The sequence below is a fragment of the Vanellus vanellus genome, assembly GCF_965231255.1.
Source record: "Vanellus vanellus genome assembly, chromosome: 5".
Lineage (NCBI taxonomy): Eukaryota > Metazoa > Chordata > Aves > Charadriiformes > Charadriidae > Vanellus > Vanellus vanellus.
Genome location: NC_138910.1, coordinates 41330986 through 41353743, shown reverse-complemented (window position 1 = coordinate 41353743; position 22758 = coordinate 41330986). Strand labels below are relative to the sequence as shown.

The window sequence follows — 22758 nt, the reverse complement described above, 5'->3', positions numbered from 1 at the left end:
AAACTTACAGCATAAATAACAATGTTTGCATTTAACATAGAGTCTACAGCATATGCTTACAAAACTAAATAACCGCCTGTGTTTACATGAGATATATGATGTTCAGTTTGATTTGCATATCAGAGATCAGGCTGTAAATCTCTGACGATATTTACAGTTGGATAATTGAAATTAATCCTGCCAAAATGACTTTGACGGTCCTGAATTTATGGTCTGAGAAAACAATCCTGGAACTCTTTGCCGAGCTATTAACATGGCTGGCTATATATTTTCAATCTGAGCTATGCTGCTGAATAAAAACCTGTTCACAAATTATAAGCCTCTTCCTTTATTCCCCCAGTTCATGTTCAAGTTGCTTCCTATAATCATCAAGAAGATGCGGTAAGCTTGAAGATAGCAGATATGTCTGTGTTTTGCTGGTTTTGTTTTGTTTTTGTTTTTTTTTTCTAACCATGGCAGGTACATTAGTTATCTTCCCCCTGCCTCCGCCCCTCCCTCCCCCCCGCCGACGGTGTTATGCCATTCTCTTTTATTTTCCTTTAAAAGTGGCCAAAGCATCCAGAAGTTCCAACACCAGAACTCAACCTCCCTCCAATCCTTCAGTAATTTGGATCATGGTTGCTTCTCAGCAGGTGTTTGTGTCTTCAGGGAAGAAGAAGGTGCTTGATTTTTTGTTTATTTGTTTTCTGTTTTGTTTTTTAAACTCAGTTCGTATCTTTAAATAGAAAGCACAGAAGTTGTCAAGGAGAAGAACATTGTTAACTACAAAGCTACATCACATTATCCTCCTGGTAGGACTGACATTTGTGACTAGGCATATGACAGAAACTTCCAACATACGTGAAAGAAAAATGCTTGTGAAAAATATCCATTGAAAAAAAAAAAATAGAAATTCAGCAGTAGTTTCACCTTCTAATAAAACGAAAGTAAAAAAAATTAGCAGGTTGAATTTTCTTATTATTGGGAAAGAATTACATAATTTATTAAAACTATTGGTCACCTTTTCCTATTTAAGAGATGTTGCACGTCATATTCTTTGGAATCTAATAATGGATTTAATGATTGTGAAAGTTGTCCCTTGGGTTTTGGTGCTAAAAGATAGCAAACAGCCTCCCCACTTTCTTGATACCAACTTTTTAACCTCAGAGAACTCTGTTGTAGGTATTTTAAAAGCTATGTTTATAGATAAAAAAGTATGTTTCTAATATATAAAAGCAGCTTTTTGAAGTCTGGAAATAAAAAAAGGACTGCCACCCATTACAGAAATGTATGTATTTCTATCTGTAGCATTTATTTACAACATATCTCTCTTAAAAAGGTGGCAGTGACAGCTTTGATATTCATCTTGCTTTCTTCCCCCCCTCTGCCCGCAATATACTGCTTTCCAGGACCATTCAATTTGAAAGCAGGCATCCATCCAAATACGTAATATTAAGGAAGAGAGACAGCTCTCATTTATAAAATGTTAATTCCTTATTAGTGTAAAGAATAAATCACTAGACTAAGCAGAATAACTGCTATCACTGATTATTATCCTACCACAAGTATGTTATCTTGTGCTCTGTCTCCTGTTCAGACCTTATGTCAACTGGCAGACACCTGGAGAGGGAGAATGCTAAAGATGACAACTATATAAGCACATATTCTGTGAGGATGGAAAAAACAACAAACTTTCTAAGCATTGAAAACCCTTGTGAAAAGCCTGCTCCACCTTCCCATTTCGTGGCACACAACCAGACTGTAAAGGAGTCTGAAGGAGGTTACGTATTTATATAGTACCAAGTACAGCTGGCTTCATTCATATATGAGAAGTCCAGGCACATAACAAATTTACAGGTGAGACTGGGAAACGTCTAGGATGAGCGTTGCCAAACTCAGCCAATTAGCTTGGCAATTAGTACTGCCAAGCCAAAATACACTGCAGGTTCTTTTGTACAGCATTTCTGTATATAATCATCACCAAATTAACAATCCAGACTGGAATTACTAGCCTGATTAACTTATCAATACATTTCCCTTATTTCCACACCTTGACATATATTCTGCATGGGTTGATTTTTCACTTGAATCAGTCAACGTGGGCATAAGGATCAATTGCAGCTGACTGTTCTGCAGAGTTAGGCCTTTAGGTGGGATGTCTTAAGCTTGAAAAAGCAGTGTCTTCTTGTCATCAAATCCCTTTTTACAGAAGCTCTTCAAGAACATCTAATTTTTCCATTGTACTCATTTTACACTAAGTGCATACACCACGGACACTTCTACAACACATCTTACAAATTCATCTAAACAGACTAGCTAAACAGAACTCAGTTGTCTTTTGGACTTAACTAATGCAACGTAAATGAACAGATGATCTTTCATTGTGAACAGACTGGCAGTCCACCAGCGAGGTCTCCAAGTGAGGCATTTTTATTTCATACTCTGAATGTTCCTATTTTAAGCATACTACACCACATTTTTGTGCCGCCTCCTGCTCCCTTTAGCCACTGAGATTTTTGCATGACCTAAGGTTTCAATAATTATATGCTGATAACTAGCCTTTCACATCGTGGCCGTGCTCCTTGCTCTCTTATTTTCAAACGCAAAATGCACATCAGATACACTGAAGGTAGAAATGAGAGTTGGTAATGAGTGTGAGTGGGAGGCATGGGTTGGTGATGAAGATTTGCTTTGATTCCTCTGACTACAAAAGCTTCCTCGGTAGAGAAGATATTTTAAAGTGTCTAAACAAAACCTTTGTCTATGCAAATTCAAAACTATTCTGACATGAAATTGAAGCTATTCTTAGTATTATTTCTTAAAGGATTTCTTAAAGGTCGTGAATATGCCATAAAGGATGATCAAAGTATTAAAATCCTACAACAGGTTAAGAAAAGAGGCAACAATACAATAGATTTCTGGTGTTTTTATTTCTAAGCAAAACACCGACCATTATTTCTTATTACTGATAGTAATGGTGGAAGCATAATCTGTCATCAGAACTGGCTGACAATTTCTGTTATAAAACACACTTCTTGGTTGTCTTGAACAAAGCTGCTCTCAGCTTAGCCAAAATAATTCTGAATATTTCATGAAAGGACACATTGCTTACCTCATTTGGAAAACAATGCTTTTATTATTATTTAGTGCTTCCTCAATTCACGATTTGAAAGCAAGACTGAAAACCTGATACTGATAAGAGTTCTAATTAGCTCTCAAAAAATCTGGCTGAATTACAACATTTTGAAAAATCTAAACTCCTACATGCCTGTCAGAGAAGTACGTAACTTTTACAACAAAACCTCTCAACTCTCCAACTCCACCAGTCATGCTCCCAAATAAGTCTCTAGGTCTCAGTTGCAGGGCTCACCGTAATTGCAGCAGACTGGGAGTGATCTTGGCAAAAGGAAGGAAAGAAGAAAGTCTCCCTTGCTTTTTCAGTGAAGCTTCTTTCCCTGCAGTGGCCTACAAGCTTGAAGGTATATTTCACCTCATTCAAATGCAAAGGAAGAAAAAGACTGAGAAGAAACGGAAAAATCCATTAGGACTGCAGAGTAAAGAACCAGGGAAAACACAAATGAGACTGGAGACTTGTCTGCGGATTGATGATATGCCATTGTTAAAAATCAAACCTAGTACAGTACAGTGGTGTCAGTAACACTATTCTTAAGTTATTCAAGAGTCTCGAAGGAACAGTTTGGGGGGAAAAAAAAAAATCCATTCCATTCCTTTAAGGTGTAAATTAATCAAAATACGTCACCTCAAATATAACTGAAGGAAGTTGAGGAACTAATCATTAATTGGTAAGCAGGAATATACTAATATTCTAGAAGCGCCTTCATAAAAATGCATTTGTCTGGATAATAAAGAAAATTAAGAGGTATACGTTGATTTATTAATCAGGAGTCACTTTGCCAAACCATATATAATGAATAAAATCAATTTCCACCTGTCCAACCTTAAAGCGTGTTGTATACTCATGAGCTAGAAATGCAGATAGAAAACTTACTTACATTTTTGTTCAGTTGCTTATTTTAATTATGTAATGAAGTTCCACAAAGGTCTGGCCTTAACAAAAAAAAAAAAAACAACCCAAACCAAAACCAAAACACCAAAACCAAAACCCACAGAAAAACAGATGCTAAATAAAAGCAAATACTTTTTTTCGGCACTGTCTTAGATTAAGTCCTTCCCAGCTCCCTATATAGTAAAGCCTTTATCTATTAAATCACACCAAAGCCTGTTTTTTGCACCACTCCCTTTAATTTATCTGTGTTCTTAAAGTGAAGTCCGCAAATTGATGCTAGACATCTCCCTCTCACTGAGCTAAAACATAAACCAGCGGTTATTAAGTAAGGCTATCAATCAGCTAATAAAGAATCTCCAGTAACTCCATACCTGTTAACATCACAGATTTTACTTGTGTTGTAAACACAAGTTAACAACAGACACTTTCATGGCAGAAGCCACGAAATCACCATGTGAATGCCAGGAGCATGTCATTCTAAAGTCGGAATGCAGCAGTGTTTTGAAAAGTCCCATATCCACACTGTTGTATCCCCACTTGAAGTGACCAGCTGGGTGCCACTGTTATGAGGAATAAAAGTAGTTTCTATCAAGGATATAGGTGAAGATTTTTCAAAGTACACAGCAAAATAGTTTAACTATGTTTGGAAACACAGGTTAAGTAGCAATTGTTGATTTTACATTAAAACGCATATGAACAAAAAATTATGTTTGAAAACATTCATATTTTTACTTTATGCAGTTTTCTGATACATCATAGATGAAGGGGTCATGTATTAAATACGCTATCAAAAGAAAAGAAAAGGAGATATCAAGCAGCCATCTTCCATGGCAAAGTAAATATGGGATCCAAAAATTACATCCTTACTTTTTATAGTCTATTTATGAATTTATCAGTAAAATAACTTAAGCCCTGAGAACTGCTTTCCAAATAGAATAAAAGAGCTTCAGGGAAGAATATTTTCTTATTTCCCAAATCCATACCATTTTCTACACATAAGTTATTATTTAGGCATCACAATTTTGTCTCTTCTGACTCAGTATAAACACTAACACATTCACCATCTCTCGGGGTGATTGATATGTTATATAAATGAAAAATACAGAGTTAACTCAGACTTTGCGGCCAAATCTTCAGATATAAACTAGCATATTTTGTTTAAGTATGGACATACGGCTTCAGAGTAAAAGTCCATCTGGTTCAGTAACATGTTATACAACTAGTGGGGGTTTCTTAATAAAAAGAAAATAAGAAGAAAATGTAGAGTGATTCTCCTATTACACTCTCCCATACTTAGCTTGTGGCTCAGGATTTCTTTGAGAAGAGATCTTTGTACTTGACAAGAATCCATGGAGTTTTATTTCTATGACTAATTAATTTTTTTAACATATGCAAACCTTTGGCACCCACAATCTCTTGTGTCAATGAATTCCAAGATGTAATTATGCATTGAGTGAAAAAACCTATTTTTGGGTCTAAAATAACTTACTTTATTTCAATCGATGCTTCTAATTCTAGTGCTGTGATTAAAAGTAAACACTGACTACACATTTACCTTCTCTAAACCAACTGTGGTATTTATTATAGGCTCCCTATTATATAATATTTTACCTGTAAAGTTGAAGACTCCTACTGTATTGACTCATTCATCATACAGACGTCATTCCATCTCTTTTATCACATTTACTATCTCTCTGAACACCTTTTGAGACGGAGCACGAGTACTGAAGAAACAGGTATTCAATGGAGGTATACAATGGCATAGTAGTGTTTTCTGGTTTTTTTTTGTATTCTTTTCATTGGAGTAGCATTTTTAGCACTACTACACAGAGATTTTCAGAAAACTGACCACTGTGGCTCCAAGATTTCTTTCCTGAGCACTAACAACTTGTTTATACCCATTATTATCTGTGCATAATTAGGACCATTTTTTTTCATGTGCATTACTTCATACATCTGCACTGACTTTCATCTGCCACTTCACTGTCAAGTCAACTGCTGCAACTGGAATTAATTTCCTGTAATTCTTCACACACAACCTTCATTTTTACTGCCCTGACTAATTATTGTGATCAGCAAACTCATCCACCTCATTCTCTTCCCCCATTTCCAAGTTCATCTTAATAACTTAGTCCCAGCACTGATCCCTATGGAACTTAGATAATAATTTCTTTGTTCTGAAAGTGACATTTTATTCCTATCATTTCACCAGTTTTTAAATTCACAAGATAAATTCCTTTTCATTCACGACAGTTTCACTTCTTTGAGAGCTTTTGTCAAATGCCCTTAAGAAGTATTTACGGAAAATCCAAGTATACCACATTCATGAATCTCCCTTGATCAAATGCTCAGCAAGACCTCCAGAGAACTCTAACAGATTTCTGAGATGTAATTTCCAAAGCCATGCTGACACCTACCAATGCTTCACTATAACAAATGTATCTATGTATCCTGTATTTTTGGTTCTTAATATCATTCCTACTAGCCTTCCCAGTATAAAAGTTAGATCAACTGATCTATAATCCCTTCACCCCAAACTTTTTCAAAGTACTGAAAAAGTTAATGCAGCCTTCCCAAATTATACCAGGAATAATGGAGGGTTTCTATTTTGTTTACTAAAAAAAAAAAAACAGAGGAAAAATGTTTGGGGATAATACACAAAAATACAGGCCAAAAATATTTTAAACTTGACTTTTCAGACCAATTTCTGCTGTTATCTCACCAACATAAATAAGAAGATCTCGCCTTTAGGATCCAATAAACTCTGCTTTTATTTGAATAACGGAAAATGTGCTATCACAGGCAGTAGAAATCCTTCTTCCAAATATCTGGACATAAAACTGTGGGAACTGAAAACAGCTCAAGGGTTGATACCAAGCACTACTGTAAAACTTCATCCTAAAAATACACTTAGAGATATTTAGTTCATTGTTGCAGTGTAAAAAAAGAAAACAAAAAAAGATCTGGGAGGAAGGAGGGTGTCAAATTCTTTTTTTTTTTATATTCTTCCTTTTCCCCTTTTCCAATAGATGTCCACCAGATTGTTCTGTAAACGTACCTACTAAGACAGCTTGAAATATGTGCATCATTTACCTGATAGATCTTAAGGGGGAACTTGCCATTATGAAATATCACCTTCCTAAACTTTTGACTATTTTTAACACTTACACTTTAGATTGCTATTTTTTGTGAAAATATCATTATAATCCTCATTAAGGCGGTTACACCCCCATGCCTAAGACAAAGCTTTGAGAGATTAATCTCTCAAAAATTTTAACATTGCATAGGAATAATTCTCAAGCTTTTTTCACATACACTAAAGCATAAAGGCTTGAAAACTGAGTAAGGGTTTGGAGGAGACCCTAATTTTGTCAAGCTGCTAGGAATAAATGTGCTTTTATTAATGAAACGCTTGTACTTTTAATAACTCAAGCTGGATCTCACTTCTGGAGACAGATAAAATTAGCGAAATGACAAATTATCATACCTCTTATACATTTATGAAACAAGAGGTATTTTAAAACAAATTCAGGAGCAGGTATAAAGTGGGACCGATGAAATCTATAATTGATTCAGAGGCTAGTATGCACTGCCACTGTTGTGAATCACAGATTTATTGCTTATGTATTTTTTAACACATGATCCCCAAAATGCTACATGACGAACCGGTTCCTTGGGCTGAATTCTGAGAATACACCATTCAGGCAGTGATGAAAATCTTTCAGAAAACAGATATGAGCAGGAAGGTAGTTCAAATGGATTCAATTTGGCAATCTGTGGCAGGGGAAAGAGTTACAAATGAGGTTTAGCCCTCCTTACAGATCAAAGGAGAAAAAAGCGGAGATTGAAAACAAAAGCGTAGCTTGTGGAGGAAAAGTTTTGAGGGACAGACTGACAGTGGAAGTAAGGGCGAAAATACTCAGGAACAGGGGGGCCCAGTGCCCCACAACACAAGCTCCCTAATTTTCCCCGGGCATAAAAAAAAGCACTGCTTCACTGAAGAAAGGGGACTTGCATCTGTTGAGGATCTGCAAGTATGCATGTATCAACTTCATACCCGCACTTCTGGGAAGCATGAATGACAGCTGTCAGAGCTCCTTTAGCACTGGGGCCTGCAATTTGTGAGCATGAAATCTCCACACAAACATTAACAAAAAAAAAAAAAAAAAAGTCCTACGTCAAGCCAAGTCAGGCCGCTAAATCAAAATGCTGCTGCTTTTTGAAAAAAATCCTATCTACTTAATAGCTGATCAATAATGACATACTTTTTCTGATTCGCAGCATTTTTTGATCCTGGGAGATAAAAGAAAACCCCCAAATTCTGAGGTAATGTTTTGTTACCCACAGCTGCAACATTTTTTTTTACTGCACTATTGGTCTACATGTATGATATCAGATTATCTGGGGGGCGGGGGCGAATATCAGGAAAAGCAGATGGTTTTAATGATTTAGGTTGTCAGTTTAACAGTCTATGATACCCACATAGTCCTCTACCATATGACTGATTTTCAAAAAAAAAATACATACTGATTTTTATATCAAAAACATATGGAAATATGACATTAGATGCTCAGCCTTAATTATCAACAGCTTTATACATAATCTCCATCTTAATTTAAGATTGATCACTTACAGAGAAAGCTCCAAGTAATTGTGCAATGTGTATATCGTTAATTCGGAGGATAATAAAACATTGATTCTTTTTTACTAAACAAAAGAACCAGACAACATATTAGGAGACAAGAACAATGAAATTCCTATCTTTTTCTGTCACTTGAAATATATTCACATATATGCAAATAACTTTGCCAACTTTTAGAAGTTTGGTGCTAGTAATTTTTTTAAAAGAAAGTAGCAGTACATGCTTGTACAGTGCTACATGGACCCGATCAGTTGTGTTTGTATGGCCTTGCTTGGTCTATTTTGGGGGTTTTCTGTTTGGACTTTCTGGCAGACAAAAGCACTATAAGGGATTAAATATATATATATATATATGTATAGTTTAGAACAAAGTATTTGTGTAGAAAAAAACTTTTAAAAGCCCTAGGCAATGGAAGGATTATGACACATGTAACCCCTGCACTGTCTCTACCAATCGATTTTTTTTTTTTTTTTTAAATACTAAATACACACCCAGTTCTACCTTTCAACTGATTTCAAGTATTCCTAATTGCTGCTATAAACCTGCCCTTCCAGAAACAATTACAGGGGGAAAAAAATCTTTGGGAATGTTCATTCTGCATTCCACAAAATCATTACCTTCTCAGGCCTTAGCAAATCTTTCCTCCATCGTATTCTAAACACACACATTTCCTTTCATTATATATTCCTCCTTCTTCCAGCTTCACTGCTCTCACTAAAAGATGCCTCTCCATTAATACTTACTGAGTTGTAGACATATCAATAATTAAGGGTCATATTCAGCGACAACACGAGCCTTTGGCAGAGAGCTATTCTACAACATTTCAGGTGACTGAGTACCTTTCTGGAATACCAGTCAAATGGAGGCAGTAGCTACACTGATAGCGTTGCCCTGTAAATATAGGGAAAGTAATATCAACAGTCAAAGCAGCTTCAAAAACTACACCCCGTTCAAATATTTCTGGACAATGGACTCAGATCTGAATTTTGAACTACTCCAGGGGGATTACTCAGGTTACCTCTGAAGACGGTGCGGAACATAGAGCTAGCAAGCTATTCTGCTTCACAACATCAGCTGCCAAGCAGGACCGCAGATCCCATCCTTCAAAATTTACAAGGATTGTCATTTTGCACCAGCCAAAATAAATTATAAAGCCATTTGCATCATTAGATCTAGCTGCCTAGGACATCCCTCTTTCAACCTCTCATAACATTGACTGGAGCAGTACCTCTTCATAACCGCTGAGCATTCTTAGTCAGCTTTATTCAGAGTACTGGCGGAGAGAGAGAACATCTGGCTCTGCTGTTCATTTGGTAAATAACAGTAAGGCAGACTTCTCTGTCCACCATATCTTAAGAGTTAATTGCAGGAATATTATTTTTAGCAGTTGTCAGGGACAGTGCTGTGAATCAGGCAAGAATTTTGTTACTGTATTCTACATGGCATTAAGAGAACATAGCAGCATCTGTGTACTGGCATTTGTATGTATTATTTATGTAGCGCTGTGGACGTGCCCAGTGTTCTGCAGACAAACTAAGATACGGCTCCTTTCCCGAGGCAATTACAGTCTAAATCAAAAGGCAAAGCCTTACACACAGTGCTGTCAAATAATGGTTCTCAAAGCAACACGTTAAAACAGGTGGTATGTGACTGGAACTTACAACGTATACAACGTAAGCATCAGCAACTCAACAACAAATTTTAAACATACGGTCTAAAATAGTAAAGGATTAACAGACTTTTACCATGGCAATTGAAAAAAACACTTTACAATCAGTATTCCAATTGCTTACTTGGAAAAATGATGTCTCTTATTTACCTCTATTAATTGAATTGTTCTAAAGCAAAATTCTAAAAGCTACTATACTTTTTGCAATATCAGCGCAGGTAGACCCTAAGCACAGCAAAGCCCAAGGGAAGAACTGCAAATACTGTTAAAGATTACTTTAATTTTACTGACATTTTATGGTAGGCCAAAGAGGAAAGATAAAGAAAGTAAATGTCTAGAAAAACTGAGTTATTCCATGAAAAACAGAACTAATGAAGCCTGAATGCCTATGGAATTATCTTTTGCCTCTTTGCTCCACCATCCTAGCTCTTGGCTGAATACATATATCAGGAATTGATTGATTCTTTAGACTTCCAAGTTTTGTCAGAATTAGCCTGCAGGTTAAAAGTTACTAGAGAGCATGGAAGAGGGTGTAAGGAACATGCATAGAAGCAGCGTTGGAAAGGGGGAGAGTACATCCTTATAAGCTTCATTTTCCTTAGAAACAAGGTCAAAAACAGTGATCCTGACAGTTACACTTAGGAAAGTATATACCTACCAATGGGGTCCCAACTTTGGTTATAAGAGCTGTATTTAAACACTCTCCCATTTGATACGAAAAACAATGTAAGGGATGAAAACACCAAATATCACTTAAGCCGTGCAGTCATCAGAACTCTTCTTTATTGTCCTACTTTGCCATGGTGTGTTTTTGTCATAGCCCCCCATTTTCTTGTCACCAGAAAAGGTGAAAATCGGGCTGAATTTAAAAAACATTGGGGTCAACGTTTTATTTTAAAAGTTCCCATTAAAAAAAATATTGAAAAGACAACAGGGGACTTTTTCCACACCAGGCAGGAGACTTGTCCAGTTTCTTTAAAAAGGACAATGTAGATCCAACTCTTTGTGGGTACAAAGGAGGATGGGACAAAGTCCTGGAAGAGGAATACATCAAGGATTACATGGAAACTTCATCAGGCTCAAGAAGCTCTGAAATAAAAAGTAGAGTCCAGGAGGGTACTAAGACAAAACCTTGCAAATACCTTTCCTATTCTTGTCCGTTCCTAGGCATCCCCTGGTACTCACTGCTGGGGACAGGATGAGGGTCCAGAAGAATTTGGCACATGCAGCCATCCTTGTGTTCTTTGCTCCTGAGTGCTTTGTTTAAATTCGGGCTAAGATTTTGTTTCTAATAGATTTTGTAACCTTGAAACAGACTTGAGATATAGTTCACTTTTTTTTGTTAAAGGAACTCTGAGTCACATTAATTATTTACAGTGACACTTCTTATTAAAACCCCTAGGTTTTTTGATATCTATGGTTAGTTTTGGGTGTTGCTTTCATTATCCTCATGGACTATGTATCTAATACACATCTTAGGTAGTAATAGTAATATGTTTCATCCTTCAGAATAATCTTAAGACCAATTCTGCTCCTGTTTTATTAATAGACATAAAATGTCATTTATACAGAAGGTGAATGCCAGAATACTCAGCAGCAGAAATACAAAAAAGGTATTTTCTTTTCCTCATTTATCACGAAAGCTGAGGAAAAAAAAAAATTAAATTTCAAAAATGCAAAATCAATCATAAACTGACATTCTATAAACCAATGAAGAAGTTTCAAAGCCAGGAAGCATGGCAGTAACCAGCAGATGGTGAATAGTAGTACATAGGTACGTGGCTTTTTCTCTGAGAAGAAAAATGCAATCCTCCTGCAAAAACCTGTGGCATAAGGCTAGTGGTTGGAAATCTTCAGAAAACTGTCAATGTGTAGTACGCCAAGTGCAAAACTCAAGGTAATTTTTCACTCTACGTTACCTAATTGCTAGATCTTTTTATCATATTTCATGCTTATATATTGACCTGAGACAGGATAACTGCAGGATAACTGTTTCCCTCTGCCATCCCGCCTGGCTGACAGCTGGGTGTGACATCAAGGCAAAAAAAAAAAAAAAAAGCAATCTTTTGGCATAGCACCACTGCTTCTAGATAAGACAGACACTAGGACTAGGCATCATAAAAGTAACGACCTTTTGTTTTAATGAAGTTCACCTTCTTTATTAAAACTTCCTTGAGGCTACATTACCCTTCAAAAGTGACAATTTCACATCTGCGATAATTTAAATATAACATGCTCCTACTACCAAAAAAAGTTCCGGTATGGCATATATGAATTTTCAGACAATGAATTCAAATAATTTATAAACAAGTTTCAACCAAATAAGTACACCATATTTTAAGGCATTTCCCCTTTCTGAACTGAGTACTGATGACAGATGCTGGCATACCTAGCCATACACACACAGAAAAATCCTGTTTTGCTTGGCACTTTTCCCGCTGCTCTTACCAGCTTGCCTCTGTCCCCGTGCACAATTATTCCTTTATTTCAAGGGTTTGGCCTGCTCTAAGCACAGCCTATAGCTCTGCATTCCGCTTTGTTACGATGATTTTTTCTTTTTTTGTTATGTCCACAAGGTAGCAGATTGTTCCAATTCAGGTTACAATCCATACAGACCACAGTCAGGCCTGCTACATTCAAATCCATTAGCTTGCTAAGATTGGCTCCGTACCCCTGCAAAAATATTTGGTGTTACCATTCACTACAGGCTAGTCTTTTTAAATTATATAAAAAAAAAAATGAGTCAGCTGTCTTTCAATGCCATGTAATTAAAAGTGGTTAAATGAGATTTTAAAATAATTTGGGCACCTGGTAGAAGGCAGTTTTTAGTACGTGCAAAATTGCCTTTTAGGAGGCTTTGGAAGCATGCCAGGTAAGGAATAAAAATGAAAAGACAAAAGATACAGTAGTTGCAATACTTGGAGATTAGATGTAACAAAATGCATGTTAGCAGGACAGCAGGCACTAGGCAACGCAGGGCTCTGTGCAAGATTCAAAGACCAATGAATACCTACCTTTTTAACTAAAAAACCCTCTTTTTATTTATTTTTTTTTTTTAAGTCTCTCCTACAAGCTTTCTGCCAGTGCATGTCCAGCATTCTACACCAAAATTCTACATCTGTTTTCCAAGGGGTAGGAGCATTCGGGCATCCCATTTGCAGCAGGGAGCTTGTAGGACCCTAGCTAGTGAGATCTCCAGTTACAAAGGCTGCTTATGCTGAAGGCAAACAGTTGCTGGGTCCAGTCATGTGATCTTGCTTTAGGATATTGCCAAATAGTTCTTCCTCCATTAACTTAAAGAGGAATAATTATTTTGCCTGAAATTAAATATAACGAGTAAACATTGCAAAGCTATCATATTTTCCAGAAATGTTATATATTCTGTACCATTCCAATATTGTCCCTCAATGTCAATTTAAGTTAAACTCTCCCTATGCACTATTATTTTTTACACATAAATTAGTGTATTTAGCTCACAAAATCATGCATAGTACCAATCAACATCCATAACATACATTAAATAGTGTGCTAATAATGTGTGATACTTAATCTGAACAGCCATCCCATCTAGCATGTGTTGGTTTTCTTCCATTGGAGTGATTCCAAACCCTCAAATTTTAATGAAGGCCCGTTGAAGTAGGGAAAAATGTGGTTTGGAAGGGGTTCAGAAACATGAATTCCACGAACAGAACAGAATTATGACCTATATTAACAATGATAATCCTGTGTCACAGTTCCTCTGAAACACAAAGTTGTGGATCAGTCATTTCAAATCCATTATCAACCCCAAATGGTTGTCCAGTGATGTCTAATCTCAATCAATAGCCAGTAATGAACGACAGCCATTAATCCCATTTGCATGTTTGTACAAAGCATCATTTTTAAGCTGCATATTCGTATGCATAGAGAGTTCAGTGAGTGCATAGAGATTTCACAGCCTGTGGAAAGTTCTGCACTGGGATTTGAACATTCCCAGGCACCTGGAAGAATATTTAACTCACGCTGTGTAATGATCTCAACAGTAAAGCCCAAGAAAACACACAAGACAGTGCACTAGCCAAGTGTTTGTATTTTGGGCAACTGATGATCTTACTGAGCCATGCCCTATGGATACAAACACAACCAAAGGCAGGGAATTAGTTAATGGCAGCAGTGATCAATAACAATTTGAAGTCCAAGAGTGGATGAGGAATGGAAATGCTGAACCTAAACAGAATCTTGGGTTGGTGCAAGAGAAAGCACCATACCAAAAGTAACATAATCTTCCATCTTTTCACATAAAGGCTTTCTATGAAAACTGAATTTCCATTCACAAGGCCATGCAATCTAACACCTGATTGCTCAAGAAGGGGGAAAACCAAAAAAACCCCAAAGCCTCAAACCCAACAACTCTCAAAGTTGATCTAAAGTGTGGACACATATACTGTGGCCTTCTTTCTTTCTGTTCCCCATTCATTTTATATATATACACTATTCGAATGCAAAGAATACAGCTACAACAAGCGAAGAGCATGGTTCCACACCCACGTCCTTCAATAACCAGACAAGTCCCATTGCTCATTCACAGTTTGTCAACTCCCCCTGCTACTTGTGCCACTGCAACTGTTTCGTACATGAAGTAACCCGAATTCCTGCAATGATACATCTTGAGGGAAAACACATAAATACAACAAATAAATGACAGTTTTACAATTCATATCTGAAGTTTGTACTCAAGACAAATTTTCCTTACTGCAACCATTAAAGCTTATTGGATGCTAATGATGACTTTTAGTAATTCACAACTGAAAGCAGTAACGTAAGGTCTAGTCCTTGAAACAAGATTCATGCCAGGAAATCCCAAATCTCCATTAATTGATCCCAACAAATACTATCCAAGGGTTAGGGCATAAAATCCACACGGTTTACTGAAAAAAAAAACCCACATATTAAAAACAAAAGAAACACATTAGGAAATACTACTGATATACAATGGAATTAAATAGCATCCAGGACTAAAATAACCATATTTATATCCTTGCAAAGATGAATCCTATATATTTGAGCTAAAATATCTAATTAAAGGTAATGCATCACCAACTAGTAAGCACTCATCATTCCAACATCTACTGAATTGTACTGATTAGATCATTTTTGGCAAGATGAAATAAATGAAGGACACTGATGTTACTGTATGAAAGGGAAGGTCTTGACTTCAAACATGACAAACCGATAATCAAGTTTTTTCCTCCATCTAATTCAGAATGCTATTTTTCATCACAGATAGATCATTGTGACTAGGATAAGGTTTCATGTTGCGTTCCTCAGACACACATTGCCCTCATTAGCATTATATTAGCAGAAAATTAATAGTGCAGAAAAAAAAAAAAAAAAAACCAACCAGAAATGAAGTTTCCTGGCAGCTGAGTTCTCCAAGCGGGCTCACTGTGCACCAGAGCTGTCCAAGCCCAGGGACTGGAAGTGAGTGGCTGTAAACAGACCGAGGACAAAAGACTCAGGATCCTTCCGTTCCACAGCAGCTAGCCATAACACTGGCATGGGCATAGCAAAAACCTGCAGCATCAGGCAACACACGGATTTGAACCTCTGTCTAAATACTTCAGGCCAGAGAAGTAACCAAATAAGTCAGTCATACTGATAAAAAAAGTGCCCTCACCTTCTAAAATCTTTTTAAAAATTATCAATGTGATATTTATATTAAACCTAAGCCTCCTACCTTGAAAAGAGGCATTTTGATGCAATTCAGTTTTTGTAAATGCTCTAAATATTTGGGGTTTATTTCCAATTCAAATATCTTAGATGTTGCCTCAATTGAATTGCCATTCTCTAGTCAACTCTGACACTAATGTTTGTTATTTTAACAGCTACACTTTAGGAAACACACATTTTAACAATATAACAAACATGGATATCTCCTCATCTACTCCACTAGAACCCTCGCAGCAGACTCTAGGGAAAAGCAATTGCCTTTATTGCACAGAAGAAAACAATAATGAACCAAGAATGTTAAAGGCATCAAGATTATAATTGCACACAAAGAAACATAACACAAGAGATTCTATTAAGTGAGATGTTTTGATGTGTATAACAACTCTGAATAGAACGAGAGTAACATGCTCAGCAGAAACACAGGACCAGACCAGCGAAACTGAGACCAATCCAAGTGAGGAGGCAGCTAGCGCTCCATAATTCCAACTCGTCATCCTCAAATAGCGATGCTGATGAAGCTAGAAGAAAACCTAAACTACTCAAAATCTGAAGCCACCATGGTGAACAACATCTTTTTCTCTCAACCTAAATAAATTAATTGAAGATTTGCGAAACTGAATTGTTCCTGGTGACTTCCTGGCAGCAGTTGTACCGGGAATAGCAGAAACTGGAAATCAAGGTGAGATGTCAGAAAAGAAACCCGAGAATTCCATGATGAGCCGGCAAATTTCTGCAAAACTTTCACAGAACATATTCATTGCTTCACTGAAGCTGAACTAATAGGTTTAGAAGTATACCACTTTATTGGTATTCTATAAAGAGATTTCAACTGCATATTCCTCCTCCCTTTCCCTATCAAAGTGGTTATCATACAGAAATTATTTTCTTTCTTTCAAGTAAACACCAGATCTAATTACCCACACAGCTGATTAGTAAGTTTCCTTTAATTTCTAAGAGTCAAAACAATCACATCAAAATATTACTGAATTTGAACAACTGAATAAACTTTTGTTGCAAAGAGAATGATTAAACTTGACACCTGTTTTGTGAAACCGATAAAGATAATCGTTATGCCTTTTCAACCAATATGATTAGATTGGTTTAATGCTCCCAATATTAAATACGGCTGGTTTCAGGTCTAAAATTCAGATAATGAGAAAGTGTAGAGACACAAGACAATCATTTAAGAAGAATGAGATTATTTCTAGGTAAGCAAAGCATTCAGTACATTTGAAAGCTATTTACCTTATAGACAAGAATAAAATTTAAATGACGTATTATAAAGATAAGATAGCTAAATGATAATTTAAATAATACTATGCAAAGACTAGCTATCTTTTTATTCCCATTAGGAGTTCAAATGTATCCAAGGTCAAATACTTCATACTGTGGGTATAAAAATGGAGGTCTTTTTGAAAGAGGCTTTAAAGAAATGTTTCATATTTGTATGGAGGGGCAACAAATTAATCAGTAAAAATGGCATTAGTTCATCCAAAAAAAAAAAGAAAAGCCAATGAACAAGTGAACAAGGTAAAGATCAGACAAAAGAAACTACAGAATCCCAGTATGACATCCCTAAGAAATTCTGAGTTTGAATTAAATTGTTTGATTTCACCAAAAGGGAATCTGCTTTTATAGTATTAAAACTGTTTTAAAAACAAAACTACAGTGTTGACATACCAACCTGTTGGCACCTCCTCACACTTTTTCAAGGAAAAAATCTTTGAAAAACTGTGGCCAAGGATTCAATTCCATTTGAGAAAATATGTGTCCTCATGTGTGTGACTGGCCAGACTCTTAACATCGAAGAAAAAATCTTGGTAATTACGTATTTGGTACATAGAAAAGCATAGAAATATCATCCAATATAATATATTACATAATTAAAAATAATGAGTGAAATCAAGGGGTACTGCTTTGTGAGGGAAATGCAAACCTTTCTCAAATGTATAGCTGTACGAATTAACAACTTGTTTCACTAGAACGTTACAGAAATTAGGGTTTCATCTTATCACAGCTTCTGTTTTTCAAGCTGCTGACATTTCTGGCTGGTGACCGGTGGGCTGAGTCCTTCCCTCCGGCCCCCTGTCTCCTCCTGAGGAGCAAACCAGCTATGGGGCTTCACTTGGCACCGGCGGCTGACTGACTGCTGGAGCAGCAGCTGCTCCGAGCAGAGCGAGCCGTCAGGATGTGCTCCTTCTGGTGGTACACCTAGCCAAGGGGTGGTGGGGACTGAGCATCGTCCAGCAAGCAGAGAGAGCTGGTCAGGGTTAATGTCACTGGTGTTTCTCTGGGTATTTCTCCAGGTGTTTTGTAAGTCTGAGTAAAATCCCTTTGAGGCGGATTGCTTCCAACTCTCTTCTTTGCCCTCTTACGTACACTTTAACTGTCTTTCCTAGCTTGCCTCACTGAAAGCAAGCTGCCACTCAGCCTTAACTCTGGGGTACTCTGGAAAAACATGTAATTTGGTAGCTTGCTGGGAAGCAGGCATATGCTCATATGCCCTGTGAAACAAGATTTACATTTCAGAAGCCACATTCCTTTCTCCCTCCACCAAGAGAAAGAGAAATGAACTTTCTCATTACGTATCCACACAAAAGAAAACTAACATACAGGAGACAGAAAACAAATGAAGAAACCAACTATACTTTTCACAATGTTTACAACTGCAACTCCTTAGCAACACAGAAGAAACAAAAAAAAAAAAAAAAAGAAAAAACAATCAGCGTAAGCATCCTATCATACATTTCTAAAGTGCAAGAGACCTTACTTCATTTCAGTTACAATAATGCCTTAAAGTCTACAGCAAAGCACTTAAAACACCACAACCAGACTCCGGACACCTTTTAACCGGCTCCCACTGCACAAGGGCTTTTCAAAAATCTGAGCCACATGTGCTAACCAGCAGAAAATATCTAACAAGACAATCAACAAAATGGCTGTGATATAAAATCTTTGGCCTTCAAAATAAAATGTTGTGGTTTATCTTAAATATTGGCAAGGTCTCCTACTATTTATTAGTTTTACACAAAAACTTCAACAGGTTTTCAATCACTGGTTTTGAAATTGAATGTGTGTAAAGCTACCTGTGGAACTAACTACAGAGCAGTTTCACCAAAGCGCAGCATTTTATTACAATATATTTTCTTCCTGTAATTATTTCAAATATACATTTGAATTGCTCAATAGGAGGACTGCTGCTTCTGTCAGCCAGTTTCCTCCCTCTCCTCTCTTCAACTGTCATCAGCATTTCTCTCTCCTGCTGTTTGCTGAATTATTGTAATGGAGATATTATTAGTGAATCACTCTAACTTTGAGTGGTCAGTATTTCCACCAACTACAAAATAGAAGCCAAAGGTAGTTTTTCATTAGAACATGGTCATTCTGGATGAAAAGTGAAGCCTATTCAGTAACCACACTTGGAACTGCAGACTGTTTGCTTTTTAAAATCAATATAATGATAGATTCTTATGGTTCCTGATATAAAAGAAAGAAGTTGCATTTCGTCCTGCAAAGTATTTCTCGTTTAGAATAGCTTTCAAGGACAGTTCTGGAAACCGAAGCATATATTTAAAGAGAAAAAAGTGGTACAAAGTCCAAACAAATTTCTACAACTAAAGCAGCTGTGGCTCAACTTCCAAATGTATGCAATAGTAATTCTTTTCTTTTTCTTCCTTTTGGTATTGAAAACTACTCCTTTAAAGCAGAGGTAACATCCTTGCCGAACTTTAACAGTCTAATTATTACTGTTTCTGAAGTCAAATGTTACAGATGGCCCATGGTCTGCTGATATAACCATGTCAAAGACAGAAGACCAAAAGGACTGGTGTAAAGGAGACACCTGATGATTTGCCCAGCAGTCTGGACATCTGCTGGGTACCCTGGACTGCATAAAAAAAAGCCCCTCAGCATGGCAAGAGTAGCAGAAAAACAGAAAGCAACTTCTGCACAACAAAACAGGATCTAAACATGCAGCAAACTTACAATTCTTATCATCCTGTATTTTCCAAAAGCACATTCTAGGACTGATCTTTCTGAAGAAAAATAGTATGAGATACACACGTTGCTTTTTCTTAAAATAGATACTCACCAATAGTTAACACAGCCCTCTGAAATGATATAAACCATATTTTATATATATATCCCCAAACCCCACCGAGAATAACCAAGAGTTACACGTGCCAGAAGAGATTAGTATGGGTAGAAACATTTAGCTTGTGGGAGTGGGTGGAAGGGGAAAAATTTTAATCAAATCCATTACCTGGTTATTGATTTCTCTTTGCCAGACTGATCCTGTGGAATACTTATAAAGCCTCTGACATTGAGACGTTTGGCCAAAGATATTGGATTAGACTAAGCAAAAGCTGAGCTTCTCATGTAATCTCTCATATTTCATTTATATGTGATTTATTCCTTTGTCCAGCAGAGGCTTTTTATTGATAAAAATAATGAGATTGAGAATCCCAAAGGAAATCTAATGCCCACCCACTCAAACATGTTTGTGAAGCAAAACTGGTAGGCTTTGTAGGCCTAAGAGAGAATGATGTTATGTGAAGACTGCTACCTTGTATCAAAAGTAGGAAGCTTGACAAAGATTTTGAAATAAACAAAGCAACTTTTGAAATTAAAATTTTGCTGTACCTGAAAACAGCTAATACTGTACGCTGTGGAACTGACTGACTGAAAGGCTTCTGAAATAGTGTTTTCTTTGCAGAATAAATGGATACAACCTTTTTTCTTTTGACTTCCTGTATAAGCTCAGTTTCACAAAACATCTTAAATGTCTAGTCTGCTAAATATGATGTGTTACATAAAGTCAGTTAGATGACTGAAAATTAATTGTGCCACTCAAAAGAAGGTTCTAACCATTGTCAAATGTAATATGTAATCTGGTAACTGAAGGTTTTGTTGAACTATATGAGAATCCAAGATTCTCTAAGAAATTAAATCATTACGCCTTTGCAATACAAATGCTGTTCAAAAGTCCTAAGTAAAACGTAGCAGACTGTCTCGCATTTCTTTAATAGCTATCATTAGTAATAAAAGGATAAATAAATAAAAAAGAAATCTGTTTCTGCAGTGGAAAAAACTGGATTAGGTTTTAAAACCCTGGATTAGGTTTTAAAGCCTCTATTTCAAGGCACAAATCAGAATACTTCTATTCCACTGATAGCCAACAGAGACCTTTGTGATTAACATGAATCTTACAACTCTTTCTTATGTTAATGCTTAGAGTGAAGTTAGAGGCTTTTAAGTCTCAGCCTTGTTTAATGTATAACGTGGAACTCAGTGTTTATGACTTAAAAACTAGCAGAAAAAAGTCTTTTGAGGATCGCTCTTTGTGGACGGTGATCTTGGATATTAACAGCAATATCCGAGATCCTTTCATTGAGAGGACCGTAAGTCTGGTTGGCACTGTGGCCAGACAGAAAGGGTGAACATTGACTTTTTTATTCCTCCTCCTCCCTGGCTCTCTTAGAGCTACACAATAGCTTGCCTGACCAGTCTTACTCTTTGCTTGAACACAGCGCTTCTCTTAGCAATGACCCCTGTGAAACCTCCTGGGGCAGTGAGGCCTCTTCCTCCCCCATGTGTATCTGCAAGTCATGAGCCGTGAGTATTTTTACCTCCAAAGGCTAGTTCTGCATTATTGCAGCTCCTTACTCGCAGGCTCAAAGATGCAATTAATGGTACTCCACACTTTAAACATGATCCAAACTTTCAAGAGACCACAAAACCACCTCAGGCTTTTTCCAGGATTTCTGTACACAGAAACCTCTATTGTCCATAATGAATCCAGCAGTTCCCTGAATGGGCAGAACACATGAGGAACTTCTTTACTTTGAGGGTGGCAGAGCACTGGAACAGGCTGCCCAGAGAGTTTGTGGAGTCTCTCACACCGGAGACGTTCCAAACCTGCCTGGACACCACCCTGTGCAACCTGCTGTAGGAGACCCTGCCCTGGTAGGGGGTTGGATGAGATGATCTCCAGAGGTCCCGTCCAACCCCAACCATTCTGTGATTCTGCGATCCTAAACATCTCTGGGAGATGTTGCACTTGCTGCACATCTGCAGGCCACCTGGGCACCATGTGCTCAGTACTGCTAAATCTTCTGGAAGCAGACAACAAACTGAAAGCACATTGCGGAGTAATACAGTGCCTACACAATGAATTATCTGGAAGGCCCAGAGCCTGCATAGAAAAGTTTGCGATTGGGCAATAATCCCATGAAAACACACACGATTCTTTAATGCCACCAGAAAAGCAATCTGGACCACAACAAACAGGAGGGTACCTGAGCACATCACAGGTGAAACTTTTCCATAATGGAATGTGAAAGGGTCCCTGATGGAGCCAAATTCTCAGCCTGTTCCTTCCTCAACATCTCAAAGAACTTCCTTTGGCCCTGAGTAGGCCAACATGTATGGTGTTACCTTAGCATGACTGTTGACCCAGCCTGGGCAGTGGCTCTAAGGGATGGGTGGTAACAAAACCCAACACTTTAAAATCATTGACTCCAAAATTTTCTTCCTTTCTTCTTGTTAGCAGATTTTTTGAAGAGTCCCAGCAGCATATGTGAAGGTCTCTAATTAGAAGGAGTGTCCAGTAGCATAGTCAAATCACACAACTTAATGTTAAATTACAGCTTACATACTGACAAATGCTACTGTATTATCTAAAACTAACAAACATTAGCTTGTAGCAACATTTTGTAGATTCTGGCATCATAA

At 37.1% G+C, this 22758-nt stretch overlaps 1 protein-coding gene across 1 annotated transcript in view; it reads right to left on the bottom strand.

The window, feature by feature from the left end:
* SPAG16 (sperm associated antigen 16) overlaps positions 1 to 22758 on the bottom strand; it is a gene marked incomplete at both ends in the record, with an annotated part of 451795 nt that overhangs the window by 190892 nt on the left and 238145 nt on the right. The window contains 1 exon segment of the mRNA XM_082484005.1: positions 4480 to 4566. Within this exon segment, the coding sequence (XP_082340131.1) occupies positions 4480 to 4566 (87 nt within the window).